At 46.0% G+C, this 25,502-nt stretch overlaps 1 protein-coding gene across 4 annotated transcripts in view; it reads left to right on the forward strand.

The window, feature by feature from the left end:
* The window catches only part of LOC142890984 (growth factor receptor-bound protein 10-like), a 54,627-nt gene extending 30,455 nt beyond the window's left edge, over nt 1–24,172 (forward strand). For all 4 annotated transcript variants that reach the window (XM_076030373.1, XM_076030371.1, XM_076030372.1 and 1 more), the window contains exons 6-17: nt 5,287–5,443; nt 9,387–9,502; nt 10,673–10,747; nt 11,701–11,838; nt 11,979–12,089; nt 12,964–13,062; nt 13,167–13,244; nt 14,605–14,721; nt 15,521–15,587; nt 15,773–15,860; nt 16,177–16,270; nt 18,481–24,172. In XM_076030373.1, the coding sequence (XP_075886488.1) occupies nt 5,287–5,443; nt 9,387–9,502; nt 10,673–10,747; nt 11,701–11,838; nt 11,979–12,089; nt 12,964–13,062; nt 13,167–13,244; nt 14,605–14,721; nt 15,521–15,587; nt 15,773–15,860; nt 16,177–16,270; nt 18,481–18,627 (1,287 nt within the window). In that variant the 3' untranslated portion in view covers nt 18,628–24,172. The remainder of the gene's footprint in view (nt 1–5,286; nt 5,444–9,386; nt 9,503–10,672; nt 10,748–11,700; nt 11,839–11,978; nt 12,090–12,963; nt 13,063–13,166; nt 13,245–14,604; nt 14,722–15,520; nt 15,588–15,772; nt 15,861–16,176; nt 16,271–18,480) is intronic.
* The last annotated feature ends 1,330 nt before the right edge of the window (nt 24,173–25,502 follow it).

Below are 25,502 nucleotides of genomic sequence, written 5' to 3' on the forward strand. Positions count from 1 at the left end.
AGAAATCATTAATCATGTCGCTACAATGTTATATTCAGCTGGGAGATGCTGGAGAACATAAAAAAAAAAGGGTGAAAAAACAGCTTTGGAACAAATCAAGGAACATGCTTAAGGCTGCTCCAATTTTGCTGCTGCTGCTGCTGCTTTAATTTCTCCAAATGTATCTCTTCTGGGAGAGCAACACACGTGGCGTTCTTCCAAACTGAAGATGGGGCAGAGAGAGACAAACATCCGAATGTACGCAAGGACCCACTGTTCTCCGCTATAGCTCAGGGCTAGGCAGCCTTTTTCACGGGTGGGCCACAGTGGGTTCTAAAATTTGACAGAAGGGGCCAGAGCAGGAGCAGATGAGTGTGTTGGTGGCCCGCCTCATTGGAAGAAAAAATATATCATGGGATATGTAGAAAAGGTGCATTAAGTTGATTGAAAATGAACAGAAGCGTTACAACAGAATTTCTTCTTCTAGGTCTTTGAACCCCTCGTGGTATTTAGCTCAGTATTGAAATGACTCATCAAGCACTGAAAAAATGGATGAAATCCAGCTATTTTATGACTTACTTTCTATTAATATAATTTCTTCAAGTTGGGCGGGCCAGATAATAAAGCTTAAGAGCCCCCGGGCTGTAGTTTGCCCATGTGTGGCTTCGAACATTGTCCTGAAGCTGGGATTGACGTAACGCACATGACAAGTTGGTTTTATTGTTTGTGAGAAAGAGTGAGAGAGAGAGAAGGGGGGTCTTTATAGGCACACTGGGGTCTGTCTGTCCATGACCCTTTGATCAAATATGCTTCACTACCATTCCCTGTGTGTGCGTGTGTGTGTGTGTGTGTGTGTGTGTGTGTGTGTGTGTGTGTGTGTGTGTGTGTGTGTGTGTGTGCTTGCGTGTGTGTGTGTGGACCCCAATAACCTTTTAAACATCCACCCCTTGACCCCATCTGGAAGGACGAGTGAGGAAGTGGGGGAAGGTACCCAGGGAGGACGGGGGTTGGGCCAGCCAAGGTGTGCTAGATTTCACAGTTAAAAACTAGAACTGAAAATGAAACTAAACCCAGCACAAACAGGGTGACAAAAATTGTCACCCTGCAACCAGCCCCCGTGGAAATGTGCGCCGCTCTCCACCAGCGAGAGACGAGTGTCAGACTGTTCTTCGGACTGGATGAGAAAATTCTTGGCACACCAGATGGAGCATTTCCTCAATCCTCTGGATTTATCTCGCATATCCATCTGGTAAAAAAAATCCCATAAAAAGCATTTGGAAAGAGGAGTCAAAAACTTGTGACTCGTCTGTCTGATTTGTTACCGCTCGTCAAACGAGACGTTTTGAAATTTCGTAGGATCCCTGGGGTTGTGTTAGCTCAGGGGTGGGCAAACTGTTTGGCTGGTGGGCCACAGTGGCTTCTAAAATTTGACAAAGGAACAGGAGCAGATGGACGGAGTGTTTTGGTGAGCCAATTCATAGGAGGAAAAAATATATCATGGGATGTGTAGAAAACGTGCTTTAATGTCTATTGAAGCTGAGCAAAAACCTTACAAACAAAATCACCGTCCTTGAAGCCCCACAGTGTTTAGCTCTTTATTGAGATTACTCTTAAAACACTGAAAAATTGGCTAAAATACTGCTATTTTATCACTCACTTAGTTGCCATTAATATCATTTCTTCAATTTTGGCGGGCCAGATTCACGCGTTCACACAACCCATTAAATCAAACTAAGGTTTGTCAAGTCATTCCTGATACAGTGCCACTGCAGGCGAGGAGGGGAAGTGCGTGAGTGTGTGAGAGCAAACTTGGACCATCTAAATATTGCAACCCCCAATCCAATCCAGTATAATCACACCAACTAGTGTGGAAACTAAGTGTGGAAATAACATCAAATAAAAGATGTTTTCCCTTCGAGAAAAACCTGCGGTTTTTATTCTATCCATTCAATGCTCCGTTCAGTTGCAGTTTTCCTACACATTTGCAACAGGAGCAACAGATGTGAACCTTTGTAGTCATCAGCGAAGGGGGTCCAAGATCTGTAGCTTCTCCCGGGGCCCTTTTAAAAGTAGCCGCTGGGCTCGGTTCCAGCTGAAACGGTCCCGACCGATCGGCCACGGGATCCGACGCAGTTTGAGCGATAGCGAACAAAAAAGTTTGAGGTCAAGCAGGAGGGACGCGCAAGTCGACGTGCGAGCGGCCGCGACCTGCGGTGAGCTTTGACAAGTCAGAGCGCCTTAACCCCTAATCGCTGACACTGGTCTTACTCTTTTTTGCTGTGTGTGTGTGTGTGTGTGTGTGTGTGTGCGTGTGCGTGCGTGCGTGCGTGTGCGTTTGCGTGTGTGCGCGCAGCTCATTGTTTTTCGCGCACGGTACACATGAGGCTGCCCTCTCTACACATGAGCCTGATTATGATTCAATATTGCATTACTGACATTCCTCCATTGCTCTCCGTCTTCTCTCCGTTCCCCTCCTCCTCCCCCCTCCCTCCCCCGAGGCTGAGCAGATTTGCTGAGCAACCACCTCCCTCTAACCCTCCCCCTCCCCACCGCCCCCCCCCCCTCCCCTGCCATACCCCTCCTTTGACCCCCTTTGGTGAAGCCCGGAACGCCCGACACGTGATCCGTCCGCGCAGCATCAGAGCGGATCGCCCCACTCGTTTTTTTGTTGGTTTTTTTGTTTCTTTTTGTTTCGTTTTTTTTCTCTCCCCCCCGTCAACCCCCTCATCCCCCCCCTGACCCCCCTTCCCCCAGATGTCATCCGTGCAGATCGCGGCGCCGTCACAGCGCCTCTTAACACATGTTGCCCTGGTTCTGACACGCTCGCACGGTATTTCACATGCGGCCGGTGGAGGAGGGAAAGGCAGGGAGCGATGTTGAAGTTGGTGTGTGTGTGTGCGCGCGCGCGTGTGCACGAGTGAGTGGGAGGAGCTGGGGGCGTGTTTTAGGGAAAAAGGGACTGTTACTTTTTTCGGTGTGGTGCCTTCCAAAAAAAAAGGAGCTGACGTAGAATTTTTTATTCCTTTTTCCAAGGGGTGGGGGGACGAGTTTGGTTGGGGCGGGGGTGGGGGGCGGGGGGTAGGGTTGTGTTGGCGGGGGCGTGGGGGGGGGGTTTGAGGATTCGAAGCGGAGTCCGAGAGATAAGAGCCCTGCCGAGTACGTGACAGGTAGCGGCTCACCGTTTTCAAAATCCTGCACTGGGTTAATCCATTGCTGGGGGGGAGGGGGAGGGAGGGAGATAGGGAGGAGGGGGAGGAGTGGGAGGAGGAGGGAGAGAGAGAGAGACGAGGAGCAGTGGCAGCGGTGGCTCTCTGGACTCCTCGCCGCCGCTCAGCCTTCCTTCCCGCCGCCGACCCGGCTCGGGAGGACGGGGGTCCGACCGGCTGTCTCCCCCCACTCCCTCCCCCTGCCCCCTCCCTTCCCCTCCTCCTCCGCCCGCCCTTCCTCTCTCACCCCCCCACCTCCTCGTCTGTCTTACCTCTCGCTCGCTGCCTTCTCTCTCACCAATCTGTCCCTCCCTCTCTCTCCCTCTCTCTCCCTCTCTCTCTCTCTCTTCCTGACTTCCTCTCCTCCCCCTCCCCTCCCCGCTGCCTCTCTCTCTCTCTCTCTCTCTCTCTCCCTCTCTCTCCCTCTGACTCTCTGTGTCACTGGAGAGCGTCTCAGTGTGAAAATGCCATCCTGCTCTCCAGACTGTTGCCTCCTTCAGGCAGTGGAGGTAAGAGACTCGTGCACGCTCTGTGTATGTGTGTGTGCGCGCGCGCATTTGTTGGTGTGTGTGTGTGTGTGCGTGTATCACATGTATCACTTTGCAGCAGTGAGGTTTTTCTTTGCTTTCCTTCATCTCGACGTCCCTCAAAGTTTCCCTCAAACAAAAACTCCTGCGTCATGAAATGACTTTTTTTCTCCCCCCCCCATCTCTTCCACAGGGGTGGCGGGGTGGGAGGGGGCGTGGTGAGGAGGGGGGGGGGGGAGTCCTCGCAGTGGGTAGCCGAGCGACGTACTTTTATTTTTTTGCCATCCTTAAAAGAAATTTCGAGGGGGGGGATATTTGGCATCATTTCTGGGTCACGTTTGTTCGTCCCTGGCGCTTTATTTTCCGGAAGGCTGCGCTCCATCGTCCGTTTTCCGACTTAATATCCCACATCGAACCCCCCCTCAACCCCACACACACACACACACACACACATCCTGGTGTCTGGGCACTCTCCCATCACCAGCTGTGCGCCTCGTTTCATGTAATTTTCAACAGTTGCTCGCCGGTGATTTTGTGTGAAGTGCAGGGCAGCGGGATCCCTGCTGTGAGCGGGGCTGCGCGTGCACACACACACACACACACACACACGCCACACCACACCACACAAATTTTCCTCTCTTTCCCCGTGTATTGAAAATGACCCAGGTGCTTTTCACGGTTCGCAGGGTCTCGCCGATTGTCCTTTTTTTTCTTATCGATGCGCGCTTGTGTGTATTCCGCTGCGCTTGTGTGTGTGTGTGTGTGTGTGTGTCTGTGTCTGTGTGTGTGTATGTGTGTGTCTGTGTGTGTGTGTGTGCGCGTGCGTGGATGACAGTAAAATCTGCTCATGCACTAGTGTGAAGCAGCTGGTCTGTGGTTATCTCTGAAGAGACACATTTAGGGAAGGCAGAATTAGAATTAGCCCCGCTTCAGACGTCGATGTGGGATTTTGGAATTTCTTTTCTCTTTTTTTTGTTTCGTTTTGTTTTCCAAAAATTTGCAGGCAACCCGTCGTGTCCAGGCAGTGACCTTTCTTTCTTTTTTTTTTTGCTAAAGGGGAAAAAAAAATCAACACATGTGAACCCATGTGTTTCTTGTGGCGATGTTTCCTGGCGCCGGATCGACCTGCGCACGACAGACAAAAGTTTTGTTTTGTTTTTTATTTATTTTTTTAATTTTTTAATTTTTACGCGCGCACGTCCGGCGAAGATGCGCACGCGTGAGCAAAGTTTGGTTGAGCCGTGGACAAAAGTGGGAGAGGTGTTAGGGGCCGGGCCAACCCTTCCTTCCTTCCTTCCTTCCCGGACGTCATCCCTCCTTTTCCAAGTGGCTGTGTGTGTGTGTGTGAGTGTGTGTGTGTGAGTGAGTGATAGGGACACACACTCAACAACTCACGCAGTGTGTGCGTGTGTGTTTTAAGGACACAACTGACCAAGTCACCTGGTCATGGAGGTAAAGATTCAAACCCGAAAACTCCAAAGAAAAAAACCGAACGGATTCTGGCCGTCAGAATTTCTTTTCTACTTTGAATTTTTCAAAGAAAAATCTCGTCTTTCTGCCATTTGCTTTTCCAGATCGTGAAGGTGTGGAGCGAGGATGGGGCCGGCAAAGTGGTGGAGATCCCCGCCGACATGACGGCCAGGGACGTGTGCCAGCTGCTGGTCTACAAGAGCCACTGCGTGGACGATGCTGCCTGGACGCTGGTGGAGCACCACCCCATCCTCGGCCTCGGTGAGTCGGGGGGGCGTCGCCGCAGGTCGCCGCCGTTTTCAAAGTCCCGCAGTCGCCGCAGTGTTCTCGCCGCAAGCAAATTGCGACGGTACCAAAAAAAAAAAAAAAAAAAAAAAAAAAAAAATTCACCCGATTTTTCTCGAAAACTTGTCAGGACAGCGAGCGAACAGGACGGTCGACTCGCTCGTTTTTTTTATTTTTATTTGTTTCTTTATCAACGGGTGTCCCTTTTGGCGTGTGTGTGTGTGTGTGTGCGTTCCTGACGCAGCGCCTCCTTTGTGTTGAGTTCCTGACGCACCGGTCGGCCGCACTCCCCGGACTGTAACCCCTTCCGTGCGCACTCTCGCTCGTGCACGCCGCGAGTGCAAAAAGGCGCACGGCCTCTTTGCATGCGGCTCTGGGAGCGGGAGGGGGTGGGGGGGGGAGGGAGGGGTTGTGATCGAAGGGATTAAGCGTTTTCCATGTTCTGCTCGCATGCCTGTTCCCTCCCAGTAATTCACTCTGAGGGGAAAGAGAGAAGTGGGGGGCGGGTTTAAAGGAAAACACAAGACTCGTGTTTTGGTGCCCCGTTGTTTCTTTGGCTGTTTGTCTGCTCTTTTATTTTATCTCTCCCCCCCCCCCCCCCATCTATCTCGCCGCCGAGTCTGCCTTTGTCCTGAGGAGAGATTTTTTTTTCTTTTCTTCTTCTTTTTTCTTCTTCGTCTTCTTCTTCTGCCCTACTCCCGAGTCGTATTTTTAGAGTCAAAGGATCGCTTTGTGCTTTTGCCGCTTGATCTTGGTCTCTGGAAAAAAAAAAAGAGGGAGAAGGAGAAGGAGAGGGGGGGGGTGCACTGGAGAGATGGAATGTGAGGTGAGGAGAGAGAGAGAGAGAGAGAGAGAGAGAAAAGGGAGAGATGAAGACAGAGAGAGCGAGAGGGGAGAGAGGGATTGTGTGGCGGTGGGGGAGGGAGGCGGGGGGTTGGTTGGGGGGCCCGCACTAAAGCGTCATACCAGAGCCGCCCTCAGCCAATTGCAGCCCTCCGTCGGACGAGCCCCTAGTGCGGCCGGCCAATCAATCTCTCCTTAAACCTCCACAGGAAATTCCCCCGCTCGCAGCCAACACACACACACACACACACACACACACACACACACACACACACACACACACACACTCCAAAAAAAGAGAAAAGAGAAACTCAGACATTTCCACTCAGAAACTGCAGCCAGGAAACCTTTTTAGCAAGAAGAGTGACCACAGTTTGTCCGAAAGAACATTGCTAAGTGTGTGTGTGTGTGTGTGTGTGTGTGTGTGTGTGTGTGTGTGTGTTCGTGTGAGTGAGTGAGTGAAGCGTTTTTGGAAAGAAGAATAGAAGAATCAGTGTTAAATGATGTTGGCTACCTGCTGATGCAGAACAGGAACATCCTGTCAATATCACTTTCTAATCGGCTGTGCTCCGAGATCATGTAGCTTAACTTCCAGAGAGGAGGAGGAGGAGGAGGCACGCACACATGCACACACATGCACGTGCGCAAAGTTACCAGGCCAATGTGCCAGTGGGGCCGGGGCCTCGGCCCTCAGGCGTGCTGGTGTCTCTGCTTGCGGCTCGGCCCTTCAGCGATCAGCCTAAATACATGACATCATCTTTCTGTAATGCCCCCCCCCCCCTTCCCCCTCGCCCCTCCCTTCTCCTCCACCGCCCCCCACCCCCCAACCCCCAACCCGCCATCTCCTGCCGCTTTTGCTCTTCACCTTCACCCCCTCCCCCCTCCCCCCTCCCCTCCTCCCCTCCTCCCTCTCTCCCTCCGCTCGGCTTCTTCTTTTCACAGCCTCTCTCTCCTCTTTTTAACCTCTCGCTCCCATCCCCGTCTCTTAGTAACAGGAGATTTGTTCTTGCTGTGTCATTGCATGCGGCGGCGTGACAGATTAGCGTTTTGCCTCGCGGGCCGAATTGGAAACTCTCATGATGAGAGTGTCGCGTAGGAGACGTTCAGATTATCGGGACGAACGAGGAGGTGGTGATAAGAAGTGTGGTTTTTTTTTTTTCCTTTTGTTTTATCTGATTTTTACGGTTGGAGTTGAAATCTGAATGCCTGGAACCTTCTGGTTAAAACGAGAAAAAAATTCTAAAATAAGGCGTCCCGGAATAAATATGCCTGCAGTGATGAAGTGAGACGAAAGGAGAAGTAGGAGAAGCATGAGAAAGAGCTGCTTGCCATGCAACAGATCAGCCCTTTATAAACCCACTGAGGATGGAGAGGACAACAAAGTGCATTGATAAAAATAATTGGATTCCCGGATCCCACGCCCACCTGCCATTTAACTGTTGTTTCTGTGCAAATTCATTTACATTTTTTACATGGGAATGAACTCTGTCATGGTGACACATTTATTGCAAAGATCACCTCAATCTTCCCATTTTTTCATGTTTTATTATTTATCCTGCACCACAGATTTCCTTCATTTTTTTGTTATTTATTATCACTTTTGGCCACTTCTTCTGTAGGCCACCCAGCACATGAAGTAGGCTTATTTAAGTAGGCATATTTTTAAAAAAAATAAATAAATAAAAAATCAATTTTGCTGTGCTGGTCCAATACAATGTGCATTGCTTTGAGGAGCGTGAGTTACAAGATTTAAAAAATAATAAAAGTAAGGATCTAGCCCAGGCAGAACCTGCACAAGTCTGCTGAAACCCCTGGGAACAGCACCCAGACCGAATGAATGTTTCCTTATCTGCAGAAACAGTAGCGTATAAACAGTATAAACAGCACGGGATTAGGTCGCCATCCACAAAGAGGGAAGATTCCTTTCCCTCCTCTTCAACAGGTTCAAATACTCTGGCGAGAGCGAAATTAATTCCGAAAGAAGTGCAACCAGACCTGTGCACTCCCGACGATAATGTGGTCATGAATACAAAAAGGCAGCGCTGGATGTTTTGCCAGCTTCAGATGTGGCGTCTGCCTGGGTCACTGAGGTTTTGGCCACAAAAGTTCTGACCGCAAAAAAAAAAGATTTGTGCCTATAAAAATGTTTGCAAACAGTTTAAGATTCAAGAACTTTTAGTTTGTCACATGCTCAGAGGATGTGCAGTGAAATGTAAAAGTGGCAATGCTTCCCAGAGAACAGCAAAAAAAAAGAATATTCACACGAAAGAAAACAGCAGGAACAATCTAGAATAACACTATGATAACTGATTTCATTCATCTATATATATATATGTGTGTGTGTGTGTATATATATACATATATATATGTATATATATATATATATATATGTATATACGTATATACGTATATGTATATGTATATATGTATACGTATATGTATATATATATGTATATATATGTATATATATATATATATATATATATATATATATATATATGTATATATATATATATATATATATATATATATACATATATACATATATATATATATACACAGATCCATCCATCTGTACAAAATAATATACAAAAGAAGCACACCATTCACAAAGGCATCAGTTATCAATTATAACTGAATTACACTGACACTGCCTGAAGGTATGTAGAGTTAATCGAACTGTGTTTATTAGACTGATGAGAGTAGCAGACCAAAATACCACCCGATGTTTACAAGAGGCTTGTGGAAGGGAAACCCGACACCAAGAGAAACACACAAAAAAAAATTGTGTGTGTGTGTGTGTGTGTGTGCGTGTGCGTATGTGTGTGTGTGGAGAGAAGCGTTGGGGTGTGTGGCTGATGCGCGTACATGACGGCGAGGACGTGGTGAACAAAATCAATCTTGACATAAATCATCCCAGGCGCTGTGTGTTACTGTGACATCTCAAAATTCTCCGACTGAATCAGATGGTGAACTGGCCTGGAAGCCGGGAATCTGTGCCAGAGATGGAACATGGAGCCGAGCTGACAGCATTCTGTGTGTGTGTGTGTATGTGTGTGTGTGTGTCCTCGTGCAGAGAGATGTCTGGAGGACCACGAGCTGGTGGTTCAGGTTCAAGCCTCCATGAGCAGCGACAGCAAATTCCTCTTCAGGAAGAACTATGCCAAATATGAATTCTTCAGGAACCCCCTGGTGAGTCGCTCGCATCGCCGGAAAACTCATTTTATGTGACGGCCTTGCGTGAGCACGGAAACGCACACACACGCATACACACACACACACGGCTAGGAGTTCAGTTGATTTGCTCGCCTTGATATTTCTGGGTACTTGCTGCCTGCTAGGTTGTTACAAGAAATGACCCAAATAATGAGTCTCCAGCACTGCAGTGGGGTTTGTTAAGTGACAAACCCACTCAATTATCACAAGACGGGTCATCTCCACTGCTGACGGGCCTGCTGGCGCAATGGACATTTGATTTCATGCTGGCGTTGGCGGCTAACGAAACGACAGCAAAGTAAAGTTGCAAGAAAGTTAGAATATGATTTTAGCTTCACGTCACCTTTCCTGGCAACACCTGAAAGTCGTGTCTCTGGAGCAGAGTTTGACTTTTGTTGTCGGCTAATTCATTTGTTGAATGTACTTAAAATAATTTGTTTGGTGTATTGCTGTAGTCAGCCATGTATAGGTCATCGCAACCTGGTGCTGACAGTCTGCCAGCCAGCTAGTCAGTCAGCATCAGCCCTGAGGGGTGGGTTACGTGCCATCATTTGTTTATTTATGTAGCACATACGGTGATCTAGTTCTTTTTTTGTGGTGGAGGAGTGAGGAAGTGTGAGCTTTTCGGGAGCCGCTGTTGGCCGTCGTCGGCGCGCCAGCTGGGACGGCGACGTTGATTTGGGTGCGTGTGTGTCGGAGCCAGCAGGTGACCTCAGCTCTGTGGTAATGAGCACAGTAAAACACCGGCAGAGTGCTGCCCGCCGCCTGTCAATCATGCTAAGAGTGGCGCTGCTGGGCTAAAGGGGATTACATCAGCGGGTGAGATCATACTGCATCTCGTCCCAGGGCCAGAGTGCTTTCTCTTCCACACACGAACCCCCCCCACCCCCATCCACTCCTCCCCCGCTGCCCCCACCACTTTGTCTTGGAGACAAGTGTGGTCATCGCACTCTGCACGTGCACCACGTTGAAAAAGAGAGAGAGAGAGGTAGGGAGAGAGAGAGAGGCACTCCTTGGTTTGCGAGTGAGCAGATGCACTAAGTGGTTCCCAGCGCGTCCCCTCTCTCTCTTTTCTGAGACGCACGCACACTCACACACTTATCGTCATCCTCTCCCTGTTGGTTTTTTTTTTTTTTTTCCTCCCAGAACTTTTTCCCAGAGCAGATGGTGGCCTGGTGTCAGGAGTCCAACGGCTCCATCCCCCAGTCGCAGCTCCTACAGGTGAGGCGTTGAGTCTGTGGCGCAAACCCTGCCCGACAGACGTCAGCATGCCATTCACTCCCTCACACTCTCTGTCAGCGACTTCGTGGTGCATAATCTAGTAACAAGAAAAATATGTGTGCTGCCAAGTGGTTGATTTTTAATCGAGATTAATCTCTGACTTTCCATAGCTAACTGCGATTAATCGCGTTCTTTATTTGCATTTCAAGACAGTGTTTTTGTCCATATTGACGTGTGATGCGGGAGTCTTAATTGGGAACTAAATGAACACTAAGAATGGATTTCCTTTTTGATCTTTTGTATTGTTCTGTCTTTCAAAACTCCACATCGAGACCCATTTATTACATATACATTTAACAGGAGTCTCAATTTGGGTCCTTTCTCCTGTATACGTGAACAATTGTTTCCCTCGACGGTGAGGCGTACAACGGGTCAGAGCATTCACTTGCGACCCATTTAGCAACTGCGCTAGTTAGCTTCTTCAATGTACTCTCATCTGCTGGTCTGCGGCGACTCACAAAACACTCTCAAATGGTGCTTTGGCAAAGCGGACATCGGCAGCACCTGGAAGTGTAGTGAGTAGGTGTTTGCTGAAACCATCGCCATGGTATGAATTGCTGAGAATAAAGACAGCAGCTGCTTGCTGGTCAATGGAAGGGACAAACGGCCTGCAATTAAAATGCGATTAAAAAATGAGCGCGTTACCCCTTGTATTTAATCTCATCGCAATTAACACGTTAATGCTGACAGCCCTAATATATATATATATATACATATATATATATGTACACACAAAAAATGGGTCTATGTATTTTCACCCCTGTGAGGAGATTAACATTTGCAGTCTTAAATCAATATAAGATGCATTTCTCAGCATCACTCTGAACAAACGCCGGTGCTGCCTGCACACCTACTGCTGTAGATGTCTCACGATTTTTTGCGTCTCCTCGCAGAACTTTCTGAACTCCAGCAGCTGTCCAGAGATTCAGGGCTATTTGCACTTGAAGGAGCCCGGCCGCAAATCCTGGAAGAAGCTCTACATGTTTCTGCGGCGCTCCGGCCTTTATTATTCCACCAAGGGGACGTCCAAGGTGCTTCACTCGCGACGAGACGTGACCTTGATACCGTTTCGCTGGCAGGTGAACGTGGTCGCGATTTAAATAACTTAATTTTTTTTTTCTCCTCCCACTCCCCCCCGCCCCCCCACCGCCCCACCATTTGCTCTGAAAAGGAGCCCCGTCACCTGCAGCTGCTGTCAGACCTGGAGGACAGCAACGTCTTCAGCACCATCACAGGCAGGAAGCTCCACAACGCTCCCACAGACTTCCAGTTCTGCATTAAGGTAACAATCACAGGAATTTTCTGCATTTACTGAAAAATTCCACCTCAGTTGTAGCTCGGCTGTTTCCTTTGTTTTAAATGGTTTTGATACGTAGTGACTCCAACAAAGACCCCGAACAACCTCAGGTTGTTCAGGGTCTTTCTTACTTACTTACTTTTATTTCAAAAAGGAATGATTGGCTGTTTACTGATCTTTAGTGATTAAAAAAAACAAAAAAAATACTCAGCAACACTCGCACCTGCTTCCCCTCACTTGTGTGTTCTTTGTGTGTGTGTGTGTGTGTGTGTGTGTGTGTGTGTGTGTGTGTGTGTATTAGAGGACAAAAGGGTTAAAACAACACACCAGGGGGCCAAACACACATTGAGGATTGTGTGTCGCCCAACGGGGGTTATCCTCGGTGGGTCACCTGTTGATCTGGGTTAAACCCAGTGGGGATAAGCTGGGATGGTCCACCCTCGGCCCCCTCGCCTCTTTCTCTCTGTCTCTGACACACACACACACACACACACAATCTGACCCAACGTGTCAGATTTCCGCTGGGGTGACGGTGCAGGTGAAGGATTTTACTTGGGGACTGAATGAATTAATCAAGAGGGATGAGCTATTAAAGAAACGGTGTGCAGGGAAAATTTGAAGGCACATGTTGCATATTTGGGGTTTTGCATTGCGACGAGCTACTCGCAGCTAATGCTAACCACCGTTACCAATGTCACGATAATCAAGGCTTTTCAACACTATTGTCGTAAAGCACTGGGAGCATTTAAAATGCCTCACTATTTACCACCCGCACTCATTCTGTTGCTCAACGTGATTGTTTTGTGAAACCAATGGTGAAGTGTTCTGTGTGTTGTGTTGAACGCTGTGTCTTCGACAGCCCAGCAAGGCCAGGTGCGACTGCAAGGAGCTGAAGATGCTGTGCGCAGAGGACGAGCAGAGCAGGACCTGCTGGATGACGGCCTTCAGGCTGCTCAAAGTACGTCAATTATCACCATCGTCATTATGATCATCATTGTTCATTTTTACCTCAGTTCCTCGTCGGATCACCTGCTGACCGTCTTCTCTTCTGCTCCCTCGCAGTACGGCATCGTGCTCTATCAGAGCTACAACGTCCCGCAGCAGAGGAAGTCCAGCCTCTCGCCTTTCTCTGCGCCCGTGGTGAGTGAGGATCTGCTCTCTCTGACATCACGCTCTAATGCCCACACCACCACCACCACCCCCACCCCCACCTACACCAACACTTGGCCAAAAACACTAAATCCAGATTGATCCATTAATTGGCTGACGGCGAACTGGAAACCAGTTGGCTCTTTGTCCCTCTTTGTGCTGCAGACCGGATCAAGTCTTACGCCGCATAAGCAGGATTAGTCTAATGCAGAAATAAAATTCTAGTCAAACGGCCTCCGCCGCCACTCGTGTTCTGGAAGTGAGGTGAAAGTTGAACCTCCAGGAGTCACTACTGAGCCAGATTTAGGTCCAGATGAGCTACACGCACAGCAGAATAATGTTAGGTGCCCCATTTGGGTGATCAGTGTGTTTCAAATACTCCTCTTCCAACAGAATTCACTGTGACCCTTGTGGCTCTTGATTAGATTTCAGTCTGAGGGGTCAAAGGTGCCTGCCACTGCACATCTGTCCCCATTTTTGAGAACCTGGTTACGTTCACATGGATTTCCAAAGATGAAAAGGATGTCGTTTTAGTGGATGGCAATGGAACGTTTATGTCCAAACTTGAAATCTTGTTTTTTTTACCGCCTGCTACGACAGAATTCTCAAGCAAGCGAGGCGTAGTTCTCCTTCACTGTCTGTCTCAGAAATGGATAAATCATCTGAGATTTTGCGGGAAATTTACACTTTAGAAGGAACTTCAACAATTGTGTTTTGAATATGACGACAGATATATCTATGTGTGTATCCTACTGCTGTTTGACTGTTCAGTCGCGCCCTTTGGTTTTTTTTTCCGACCAGAAAATCGCTGCAGAGTAACGTGGCAAAGAAAATCACAGTGCGGAGATTGAGCCTCGGTCGCATGCTTTTGCACCATGTGACCGAGCTCTTAGCGTGCATGATATGAACATGCAGTGGTGTATGTCAAAGTTTATACTCGTTAAAATGTATTGAAATTGTAAGAGTGGATGCTGAAACCAAGCAGCATGTTTTTGAAAAAAAGCCCTTCAAGTTTGACTGTCGTCACCCGTTCAAAAAATATCAAACAGCTAAAGGGGGGGGGGGGGGACTACCGTAATCTCCTAAATTTCACTAAACACCACATTATTGTAAAGCGGGGAAGCACATTTGTCTTTAATTTGAGCCTTGGAGACTTTTCCAACACAGCGCTGCTCCTGTGTGCGGGAGTGGTCCTGTGTGCAGACAGGATTTGTCATGCCCCAGTGACTGTGTCTGGCTTGTTTGACCTCTGGCCCCTTGTCTACCTCCCCCCCGTACCCCCCCTCCTTCCTCACTCTTCCCCGACCCCCTCCCACCGCCACACCGACCCCCTCCCCCTTCCTCGGAACAGCGGAGCGTGTCTGAGAATTCCCTGGTCGCCATGGATTTCTCCGGACGGACGGGCCGCGTCATCGACAACCCTGTGGAGGCCCAGAGCGCCGCCCTGGAGGAGGGCCACACCTGGAGGGTGAGACATCAACTTTGAACTGAGCTTTTAGTTTTTCTCGTCAAAGCTAACTGCATGTATAATACGGGAAGGAAGGGCGGCGGCTGCTTCTGGACTGCAGTTCTGAAAACCTTTGTTTCCCATTTCGTATTAAAAATTTTTATATATATATATTATTTAAAAATTTCTTTAATTTGTGTCATTAAAACAAATGAGTTGCTCTGTTAGTTGTGAGGAAAGCGGCGCTGCAAGGTGTCCTCACAAAGCTCAGGAGGAGACGATGAAGAAGAAAGCGACTCGGAACTCCGCTGCTGCTGTAACAGATTAGCGTGCATGCTGCCGTCGTAGCAGTTTTTTATTTCAGAGCTCGCTGGCATTTTCGCCCTGAAGGTGCACATCCATTGCACCTTATAGAATTACTTTGATTTTGTTTTTTTTATTATTCCACAGATGTGATTTGAACGACATTCCTCAGCACGTTTTTGTAGAACTGTCACAAGTTTCACTGCAGTACAAACACAAATTTAACAAAATTGTCATCTACATTGATATACAACTGGAATCTATGTTGTGGTGTTGGCACGTATTTTACGAGTACAAGTAGAGTACTCAACCCTGATATCGGTACCAATACTGGTATTGGTATCGGTGCATCCCTAGGAATTACTATTTCAGTTTTTTTTGTCTTTTCAGAAAGTTTGAAAGGAAAGGACTCCGTTTTCATGCTCACAATCAGAATCCGGACACTTTGATAATCCCCAGGGCAAATTTTTGTACTGATATATTGGCTAATCCATTTGCTCTTCTCTTCCTCACTCAGAAACGGAGTCAGCGAATGAATGTCCTGGGCAGCCCCAGCCCCATGCACCCATCCTCTCTGAGCACAGGTACTTTCTCTTCTCTAACCACAAACAGCCGCGGCGTCCTCCAGGCAGACACTGGCTCTCGGCCAGCGTCAACACCGGCCGACGTCTGAGTGTTTGCTCAGGTGTTGCGTTGCTGCTTGTCCAGGCCAGTAGAGAGAGAAAAAACACACACACACACACACAAAAACAAAGTGTCTGTGTTGCAGTCATCCACAGGACTCAGGTCTGGTTTCATGGTCGCATCATGAGGGAGGAGGCCCACAAGATGATCATACAGCAAGGACAAGTCGACGGGTAGGTGCTTTCAAAGACTGAGCTCCTCCAAGCTTCTTAAATGTGTCCAAACTAGAGCTACGTTGAGATAAAAATGTGTAAACTCCATCTTCAAAGAACGAAGCTTTTGGCCCTGACAGCATCCGAGTCTTTACCTCGTGGATTAAGATTAGTTCTCAAGGCGCCGCAGCCGCATTAGCGTCATGTCATCGAGCGTTTTTAAAAATGTTTTTGGGTTCAAAATCCGCCAGAATGGAATTTGAGTTGTGTAGAAAATACTGTGAATTTGGTCAGGAGTTCTGCTCACCGGGGCTAAATGAACTCTCTCCTCTGTCAGGTTATTCCTGTTGCGGGACAGCCAGAGTAATCCCAGGGCGTTCGTGCTCACCTTGTGCCACCATCAGAAGATCAAGCACTTCCAGATCCTTCCTGTAAGTCCTATTATACAACATGGTGCAAAGTGCGATACACTTGTAAAATGTGTGTCTGTAAAAAGCATCTGTTTTTTTTTTTTATACGTAAAATACAAAACATTCTGACTTTTTTTAGTCATGTGAACACAAAGCTGTTTCTAGCTCTGATAAGCGCTTTAGCGATGCTCAAGTGCAATGCGGTTTTGCGTTATATTTATTTATTTATTACCTTGATTTGTTCCCACTTCCACCTGTTGCTAAATTTTTTTGAATTTCAGGTTTGTATATATTGATAGCGTCTCTATTTTCAAATTTTTTCCACGGGAGTTTCCCAGATGGATGAGGATCAAAAGTGAAAATAGCATTTGTGCACAGATTGTGATACTATTTGCGTGTGAAGGACTGACCACTCTGACATTTTCACTGCCAGCTACTGGCCTGGCATACACATTACGCACAGTGTTTGAGTTCCCTTTTTTGTATTTCATACAAATTTTTCTCGAAATAGAAAGAAAAAGAATCATTTCTAAAAATGCAATCATCTAAATTACAAGTCAAGAAAAACCTCTAGAGCTGCTGATAATAAATGTTTTCACAATGGGAAAATAAATTATGTTGTTCCGTATTGAAGCCCGTTTACAAAAACCAGCTGTTGAAGCTGGTTGGCATTAACCAAAAAAATCCACCTGACTGCAAACCCTAAGCACCTTGAAGGCTTTTAGATGCAGCCTAATCTCATGGTGAAAACCTATAGGATCCATCTGGTATGCTGTGCTCACTCAACATTCACTTAGAAAGCTTTTTCCAAAGCATGTCATGCTCTTTTTTTCTCTAAGAGTTAGAGATATGCATTCATTGCCTGCAGGCAGCCATCTGTTTTAGTCACTTTGTCATCGTAGAAGAATAAACTTTAAGTGACTTCAAAGTCTGCTTCACCCATATGACATCACTTGCTGTAAGAGGCACAGATCTCGAGGAAAACTCGCCTAAATAGGGAATACTGACGAGTGTATGTGCAGAATCAGCTGAAGTGGAAATTGGCCCGTAACTGCAAGGGGAATGTTAATTTTCAATGACTGGGATGATTGGAGCCAAATACTGACACCATCAGCGTGTTACAGTGAGCTACACTGCTAGCATGACAGGTTTGAACTTGTTTAGCATTCCAGCATTGGCTATTTGGCAGAAGTTCCACCTGGCCATGCCATAAAATGTCTAACAGAGTAGACCATCGCAAAGGTTGGCGCGAGTGCCTGCGCCAACCTTCATGTGAACTTAAACAATCCTGTCGTTGTGTTGATTTTCTCGTTGGGACAAACAGCCCGAGACAAAAAGCTGGGTGACACCAAAATGCTGTGAGGAAAATGTCCCTGTTGTTTCATTTTCCAGTCATTAAGTTAGTTCAACTAAGCCGTCTTTCGGATGTGGTCTTTTTGGAAGTGGGTGACAATGAACGAGACGGACTCATCTTAGACCAGCTGCAACTGCGGCCAGTCGTGTCTCATAAGCCGCAATTCTGTAAAATCACGTCCCGCGAGATTTGCGAGAATTACGTTTGCTTTTGTGTGTTTACCTTTGTTTGCTGTCAAGAATAGTTGATATTTTCTTCTCTTTTTTACTTGCAAAATATTCCGTCTCCTCCTCCATCCAAACGTAACGCGCCATTTTCACTTGAACTGGTCACGTCTGGTGACGCGTAAAATGGGGAAAAAGTGTATCCATTAGACTTTTGCGATATACCTCTATATCGATACGTCTGAAAACCACCTCATGAGAGCGTTAAAACCTTTTAGCGATATGTGAGGGATTTCCATTACCAGTTTTTTATTGCGATATTTAGGTTATGCGCAATTCTAGGGGTAATGGAAACGCAACAGGTATGTCCTGCTACATCAAGACCCATAGAACGCTTATTTTCAGATGTCTGTGAAGGTTCTCAGTCATCCAGGTCATATTAAAGTCGAAGGGTTCAGTTAGTAAGTCATCAGAAAGGCTTCTTCAGTTCTGAACTGAAAATGCTGAGAGGCTAAAAGGCTTCAACGTCACAGGAACAAGTCCAGTTAGATTTTTGCCTCACACGGGAGACCATGTTGGTACCACACAACCACGTTCAAGCAAATCACTTAGCTAATTTATAGTAAACTCTGATACACATGACCTTGAGCAGCACCCTTGACCCCCAGCGAGGCGAGAGTTGTTCACTTACAGTCGTCTGTGTTTTTCCAAAGTGCGAGGACGACGGTCAGGTGTTCTTCAGCCTGGACGACAGCGCCACAAAATTCACCGACCTGATCCACCTGGTGGAGTTTTACCAGCTCAACCGAGGAGTGCTGCCCTGCAAGCTCAAGCACCCCTGCACCGCCGTGGCCTTGTGACACCCCAGCAACCATGCCTTTTCCTGGTTTTTTTTTGTTTGTTTGTTTTTTTTATTTGCACACCTCTTACCCTAAGACACCGCCACCTTTCCCCATCCCGTCACCTGCCCCTTACCCTCCCCTTAACCGCAACGATGAGGAGGATAAGGAGACGGAGGAAAGTCTGGGTCGCTCTCTCGGGGTGGACACGGACGTGGATGAGTCGCAGCAGGAGTTGATTCCGGCCGCCAGCCGGACGTTTTGAAAGGTAACCCCCGGCTGCAGATTGAGCAACGCCGCAACACTTCTGGGTTCCTTCAACTCGTGTCGGGTCGTCTCCTCCTCCGAGCTGTGACCTCGGTGAGAAAACGAGAGAGTAGAGACTCGTCCCCTCTGAGGAGTTCATCCTCAGAGCCGCTCACTGCCCTTCCCGACCGCCCCCCTACCCCCGGTTGGAGCTGTGGCGCCCCCCCCCACAGGGATGGGGAGGTGGGAACGCCACCCTCTCTGACTTCCTCATCGATCATCAGGGATTGGATGGGAACCTCTCTGGGTCTGATAGAAAAACAAAAATCGGAAGCAAAAACCCTGATCCAGGAGTTTTCTCAACCTGTGCAGTCCAGTCTGGATAAGCTGAACACCCCCAATAACCCCACCCCCCTACACCCCGGGGGGAAAAAACTGAACAAAAAACATGGCTCAACGCATCCTGACCCATAACCCTACTGGTGCGACCTTGATCTCGACCTTGATTCTCCTTCTCCTTTGCCTTCTCCTTCTCCTTCTCCGCAAAATAAAAGGCTCAGACAGAAGTTGGCAGACAGAAGAGACGTAGCGGAATGCGAGACCAGCAAAAAAAGTTAGTAGTAGTGGCGGCGAGGGTTTTTATTTCTTTTCTTTTCTTTTCTTTTTGCTGACAGGACAGAGGAATGTTTATCAGGAAGGCTCACACAGGGGCCTCGCCTGTAGAGTTTGATTACTTGATGTCATTTTAAAATGCTGTTTTATTACTGTTGATTCAATGCAGAACATGTTTTGCACTCCCGGGAGTGGAGGAAGAGGAGGAGGGAGGGGCGGACGGAGGTCAGCTGTTTTCTCCAGCCAGACGAAGCCACCGCCGCCCTGCTCTCCGTTCGCCCCACCCCCACCACCCCCAACCCGCCCCCACTCCCCCTTTCTCCCCTCGTCCTCCTCATGCATGTGAATTTCCAGCAGTTTTTTTTTTTGGGATAGGATTACAGCGGCGTGGGAGCACAGAGAGTCGCGGCTGATGACGCAGTGCCTTTCGGGACGAGTTGGGGAACATCTTGGACCTCTGTGTCGTTCGGACTGACACTACCGCGTTTTTTTTTTTTTCTTTTGGGGTGGGTGGGGAAAGAGGGGATGGGTGGGGGGGTTGGGCAGAGAGGAAAACGAATGTGCTCCCTTGAGCTCCTGCAATGTCTGAAGAAGGCGACGAGGAAGAGGAAAACGACTCCTGGAAACGTGCCCGCCAAACAAAGTTTCCACCGTTTTGTTTTTTTTAGTGACTCTTTTAAAATCAAAAGGTTCAGTCTTATTGGTGAATTTGTCTTTGAATGTCTTTAAATCTATCCTGAGCTCACTGCTTGCACATTTTCTTTTTTTTTTTTTTTTTTTTTTCGACATCGATGGATTGCAGATTGTTTCAATTCTGACCACTGTTCGCTCCCTCTCTCTCTCGTAGACAAATCAAGAAAAGCAATCCCACATATATATTTTTTCCTTTCTTTGACGTGGAATCAGACAAACAACTTGAAATGTGAGCTCAATTGATCGTTTGTGCATCAACGCACTAGTCTGTTGAGTGTCGCCTGCCTTAAATACAAATCGCAAGCCTTGTGGATGAAATCGAAGACGCGTTCAGAGTGACACGGCAAAACATTTGAAATGTTTCAGCGAGATGAAATAAAAACATCAGGAGCTTTTGAAGCAACAATATATGAGTTTTTCTACCTTAAAATCAGATTTTTTTTTTTTTTTTTTTTTTTTTTTAAATAATTTATTGACTTTTGACAGAGACTGGCCTGGTGTCTTGATGCAAAATTTTGGTTTGCCTGCCTGGAACCTCAACTGCCTCATTTTACCAACGACACTTCACACACCATCACACGATGATGCCTCGGAACTTGGATTTGCTAAACTCATCAATTCCACGGCATCAGAAATGACTTTTTAATCCAAATTTTAGGACGAACAAAAGAAATTTTCACTCAAGAGTAGCAGCCAACATTCAACATCGATTCAAAATGGTGCATAATGCTTTTTAGGAGTGCTAGTTCTGATTTTTGTGTCATTAAAAAGTCATGCCGAAAGTTTTGTGCAACTTTTTTTTGTGCATATGTTGTTTTTGCGCTTTCACAAGCAACTTATCACGTTGCGTGTTGGTGGTTCGGGCTGACAATGTCAAGGGCAGCAAACGATACAACAACTTTTCCAACTCAACAAATGGAACATGGCCAACTTGAATGTGACCTTCCTTTCTCCAAATTACGACGTCTGACATAAATGGAATGCACCATAGCAAACTAATTGACATGTCTTTGTGTGTTTCAAAATGACAATTGCGCTGATGAAACCAAAGAAAGCGTTGTCAGAGAATTGGTGCTCTCATCAGGGGTTACCAGGCAGGCAACCAAGGTCACGTAGTCCAACAGCACGCCAGAAGCTTGTTTCAAGGTAGAAACACTCACTGTTGCTCTAAAGTATTTAAGTATTACATACATGAGTATTTCACTCCCTTTTTTGCCTAGAGATAAATGAGAATTGTACTGTCACCACTCCCGGGTCTGGTATTTTTGCAAACTAAAGTCCGCAACCAGTTAGCTTAGCATGACAGCTAACAGCAGCTGCTTTCTTCATTTTATTTTATTTTTTTTATCAGTGTCAAAAAGCACCTTTAAAAGCACCCAGGGCAATGTCTATGCTAAATGCTGTTGTAAAAGTAGCTTCATGATTTAACTGCAGACCACTGTGGGGGATTGTGAGTTGTTTGTGTGTATTGCGTGATCATCAAGATGTGCGTCGTCTCAGTTAGCGGTGCTAATGTCGATCGTAGCCGTCTTGACAGGAGAGGAAGAACAAATGTAGAATTCAGACTCTTGAACTGTAATATCCAGGTTGTTGCTGCAGAGTTGCTCGCACAAGTGGTGAACCAGAGTTTGTGACGGAGGTCAGTTGGGGCTTGAGATGATCAGGAGCCGTTCTCATCAGCTCTCAGCCTCAGTTCACCAGAATGCTTTGCGGCAGTAGGGTAACTCAGGGGGGCGGTGCAAGAGCTTATGATTGGTCACCAAGTTCAGTAGAAATGTAATTGAATCCTAAACAACTTATTTGATATGTATTGTTAGATTTGGAAACCGCATTCCCCGCTTTCATTTCTCACAGCACCATCACCATCAAATGCCAGGAATTCCTCATTGGTTCATGACACCTCATTGGGCCAGAAACTCTGCGATAATTTCACAAAGCATCATGGGAAATTATGTAACAGTGACAATTGTCCCAGTCTGGCGACCAAACACAATTACATTATATTATAATGGAGGTGGATATCGAAGAAGAAGAAGAAAACGCAGCCACGGAACCAATGTTTTAAGAGGAAGATTTTACTTCAAACTTGAACTAAACTGTTGAAAGTTCACCTCCTGTTCGCCAGGCTGGTTAAAATTCCACCAACTGTCATTGATCTGCAAGCCACTGCCAACACACGACCGATCATACGCACGTCTTTGCCCCCCACCGGCCATCTAGCTCTGTCTGCTTCACCAATCAGGGCCCTTCTTTTAAAGTCAGCTACAGGATGAGATCATGCTTGAACCCCCCGTCCCTTGTTTCCTCACCTGTGTCCAGCCTGTAAGCTACGACCCTACAGTGTGTGTGTGTGTGTGTGTGTGTGTGTGTGTGTGTGTGTGTGTGTGTGTGTGTGTGTGTGTGTGTGTGTGTGTGTGTGTGTGTGTGTGTGTGTGGTCATGCTAGCCAGCCTGCTGATTGCTAGCAAAGCCGCTCCAGACTGTTGCAGGAAGGTTGCTTGAACTCGAGCTAAGCCACGTATCCACGAGGGGGACGGGAGGCATCCCAGCCGATCCTCCAGTGCCTGGCTTGACTTCCTCTCCTGCGTGGTGGCAGAGAGAGGGATGCAAACCAAGCACCCTCCTTTTCTCCTCCTCCTCCTCCTCCTCCCTTCCCTCTTATTAATAATCACTGTGCTACAATGCAAGCCTATACACAGACCAGAGCTTATGACTATTATCAGTATACGCTATCAGTTGTTTTCTAAGTATGTGAAGCTATGGAGAAGACGTAGATCTAACACTGTACCTAGGTCACAGATCACTATGTGTGGTGGCGTTATGCTTTTGCTCATAACCCCGTGTAAAATGAAGAATGATTTATATTCCTTTTTTTTCATTGTTTGTGTGCGTATGTTGACATGATTGTGTATTTTTTTTCTTTTGGTTTTTGCCACAAAATGACCTTTTATATATTAAAAAAGAAATACACCACAGTATATACAGTATTAAATTAAGCTATTTTTTATTTTAAGAGATCAAACTGGATTTTTCATACATGTCAAATGTCATCAGGTGTGCGCCAGCAGTCAGTGAATCTTATGCCATTTTATTTCAAAAACACCTTCTTTTTAAAGGTCCCGTATTACAGCCACTCTCAGGTCTTGGTTTTCTTTTTTGGAGCAGATAAATTATGATAACTGACTTCCACAATAGTTGCATAATGCACCTGTTTGGAATTGGATAAAAACTGACATTTGTTGATTGGTTCTGTATCTTGTGTCTGCCCTTTGCAACATCAGAAAAGGCCTGATTTCCATTTCCAGTAAAGTGGCTTTTGCCTAATACGGGACCTTTAAACCACACATCCGTCAGTCAGGCCTGATTACACAACATATTCAACGCTTGGCTAAGCTTCCACACATGCACTCGCCAACATGCTCCAACTATCTGTTTTTTTTTTTTTTCTCTTTCCATTCACGCATTTCACACATGTATTGCGATAACTCAGAGGGTAACTGTTCATTCATCTCCTTTAACTAATGGGTGCATCCAACAGAATCTGAATTCTTGTTAAACACCTATTTTCTATTTTGCTACAGGTGCCTCTTGGCTCAGATTGTTCTCCGGTCCATAATTGCAATCCGTCCACCCCCACTGTGTTTATTTTTAAGCTGTAACTTACTAGTATCAACCTACTAAATCTTAACATTTGGTTAGTGTTGCGCACAAGTCCCAGTGACATCAGTGACTTACATGTAAGTGCAAGTGAAACTGTCTGGTTGTGTTTTGATGTTGAATGAACACATAAGCTGAAGTCAAAAAAAAAAAAAAACATTTCAGGGAAAGAAATAAAAAATAGAGCAAATAACCTTTTTTCCAGATAGTCCCACTGTGCTTTGCTTCATTCTGTCTGTACTGCTCCTGGATCTTCATTGTATCCTGTTCAGGTATTTTTGTACAAATAAGGGACTGATATATTCTCTGTTTATTGGAAATTAGAATAAAAGGCGACATTGCTATAAACCAAAACCAAATGACTGACTTGTTGATTTTATCATCTTCATCTCTTCATGTTCATGCAGAGAGTTGTGTGGTGGATTAGATTAGAGTTTGTCCCAACTTTATTATAGAGTATGTTCACATTTCTCTCAATGTTTACATTTCAAGCGTAATCAGCTATTTTCTTGCTTAATGTAAAGGGCAAAACATTGCACGTAAACCAACATCACACATATATTTTCCAGGCACCCAAGAGTCACTTGTAAGTTACAAGTGACTCTTACAAGTTACAAGTTACAAGTTGTAACATAATACAGTAACAGTTAACAGAAACTGTTTATAAGTGGTGGAAAATAAGATAATTGATTACATAAAGAAGTGAAAGTAACTACAAATATGAAATATGTTTTAAAAGTATTTAAAAATGTTTTCCAAGGTATTTTTAGGAGTGCAATAAGAAGTCGGTTTGGTGTTATTATGTATATTTAAAAAAAAAAAATAGACCTTTTTAATGTGAGATAGATCAATCATCCAAATAAAATTATTTGAATTTGATGGTCATCTCCAGCTTCTCATCTTTGTTGGAGGAATATACTATATGTTTATAGACCCCCTGCCCCCTGTTTTTATTTTTAATTTAAAAATGTAATTAAGATAAGAGCAGATATTTAAATATTAAAAAAAAGAAAAAGAAAAAAGACAGATAAAGGATCTTTCATCTTAACCAGCAGCCACATCTATGGGATTTTTAATCAATATTTTCTATCCCAAATGTACATCAACATTCCCAATACATTTGCTTTAACTAAAAAGAGCCTGGTGAAAATTATAAAATAAAAAATTGATTTCTGGCCACTTGGAAGGACACAATACTTTCGTCAAGGCTTCAGATGCTTTTATTTTGTGAACAAAAGCCTCGAAACAGTGGCGTTTCGAGGCATACGCAGTCAATGCGGTTGCTAATGGCGCCCTCTGGTGGAAGGGGCGTCCAATTCCCCTTTTCCCGCCCTTCTTAAACTGCTTCATATGATTGCACTCAATATTGGTTCAATTCAGTCTATACGGTTTAAAAACACAAAACAGAGAATAATAAAATAAAACGATGCACTTCACTCAATGTGTTTGAGTAGGTTAGTTAGTCAGGCAAATAAAGATGTACCTGTAATTAAAAAAAAAAGTTGCTTGACTGTTTTCTAACTTTACAATGCTAGAACAAATTTTATTTCGTTGAAAGTGTAGTGTCTTTGCACTTTCTTCTTAACCTCCTCAGCAATTTGAAGCAAACGATTTGAGAATATATTCTGGTTTTCTCTGGTTCTCCCTGTTTGTCACGCCCCGCCCACCCCGTGACGCATTCAAACGTTC

This window comes from Nelusetta ayraudi, unplaced genomic scaffold, assembly GCF_046127955.1.
Source record: "Nelusetta ayraudi isolate G7.1 ecotype Tasmania unplaced genomic scaffold, CSIRO-AGI_Nayr_v1 ptg000027l, whole genome shotgun sequence".
Taxonomy (NCBI): Eukaryota; Metazoa; Chordata; class Actinopteri; order Tetraodontiformes; family Monacanthidae; genus Nelusetta; species Nelusetta ayraudi.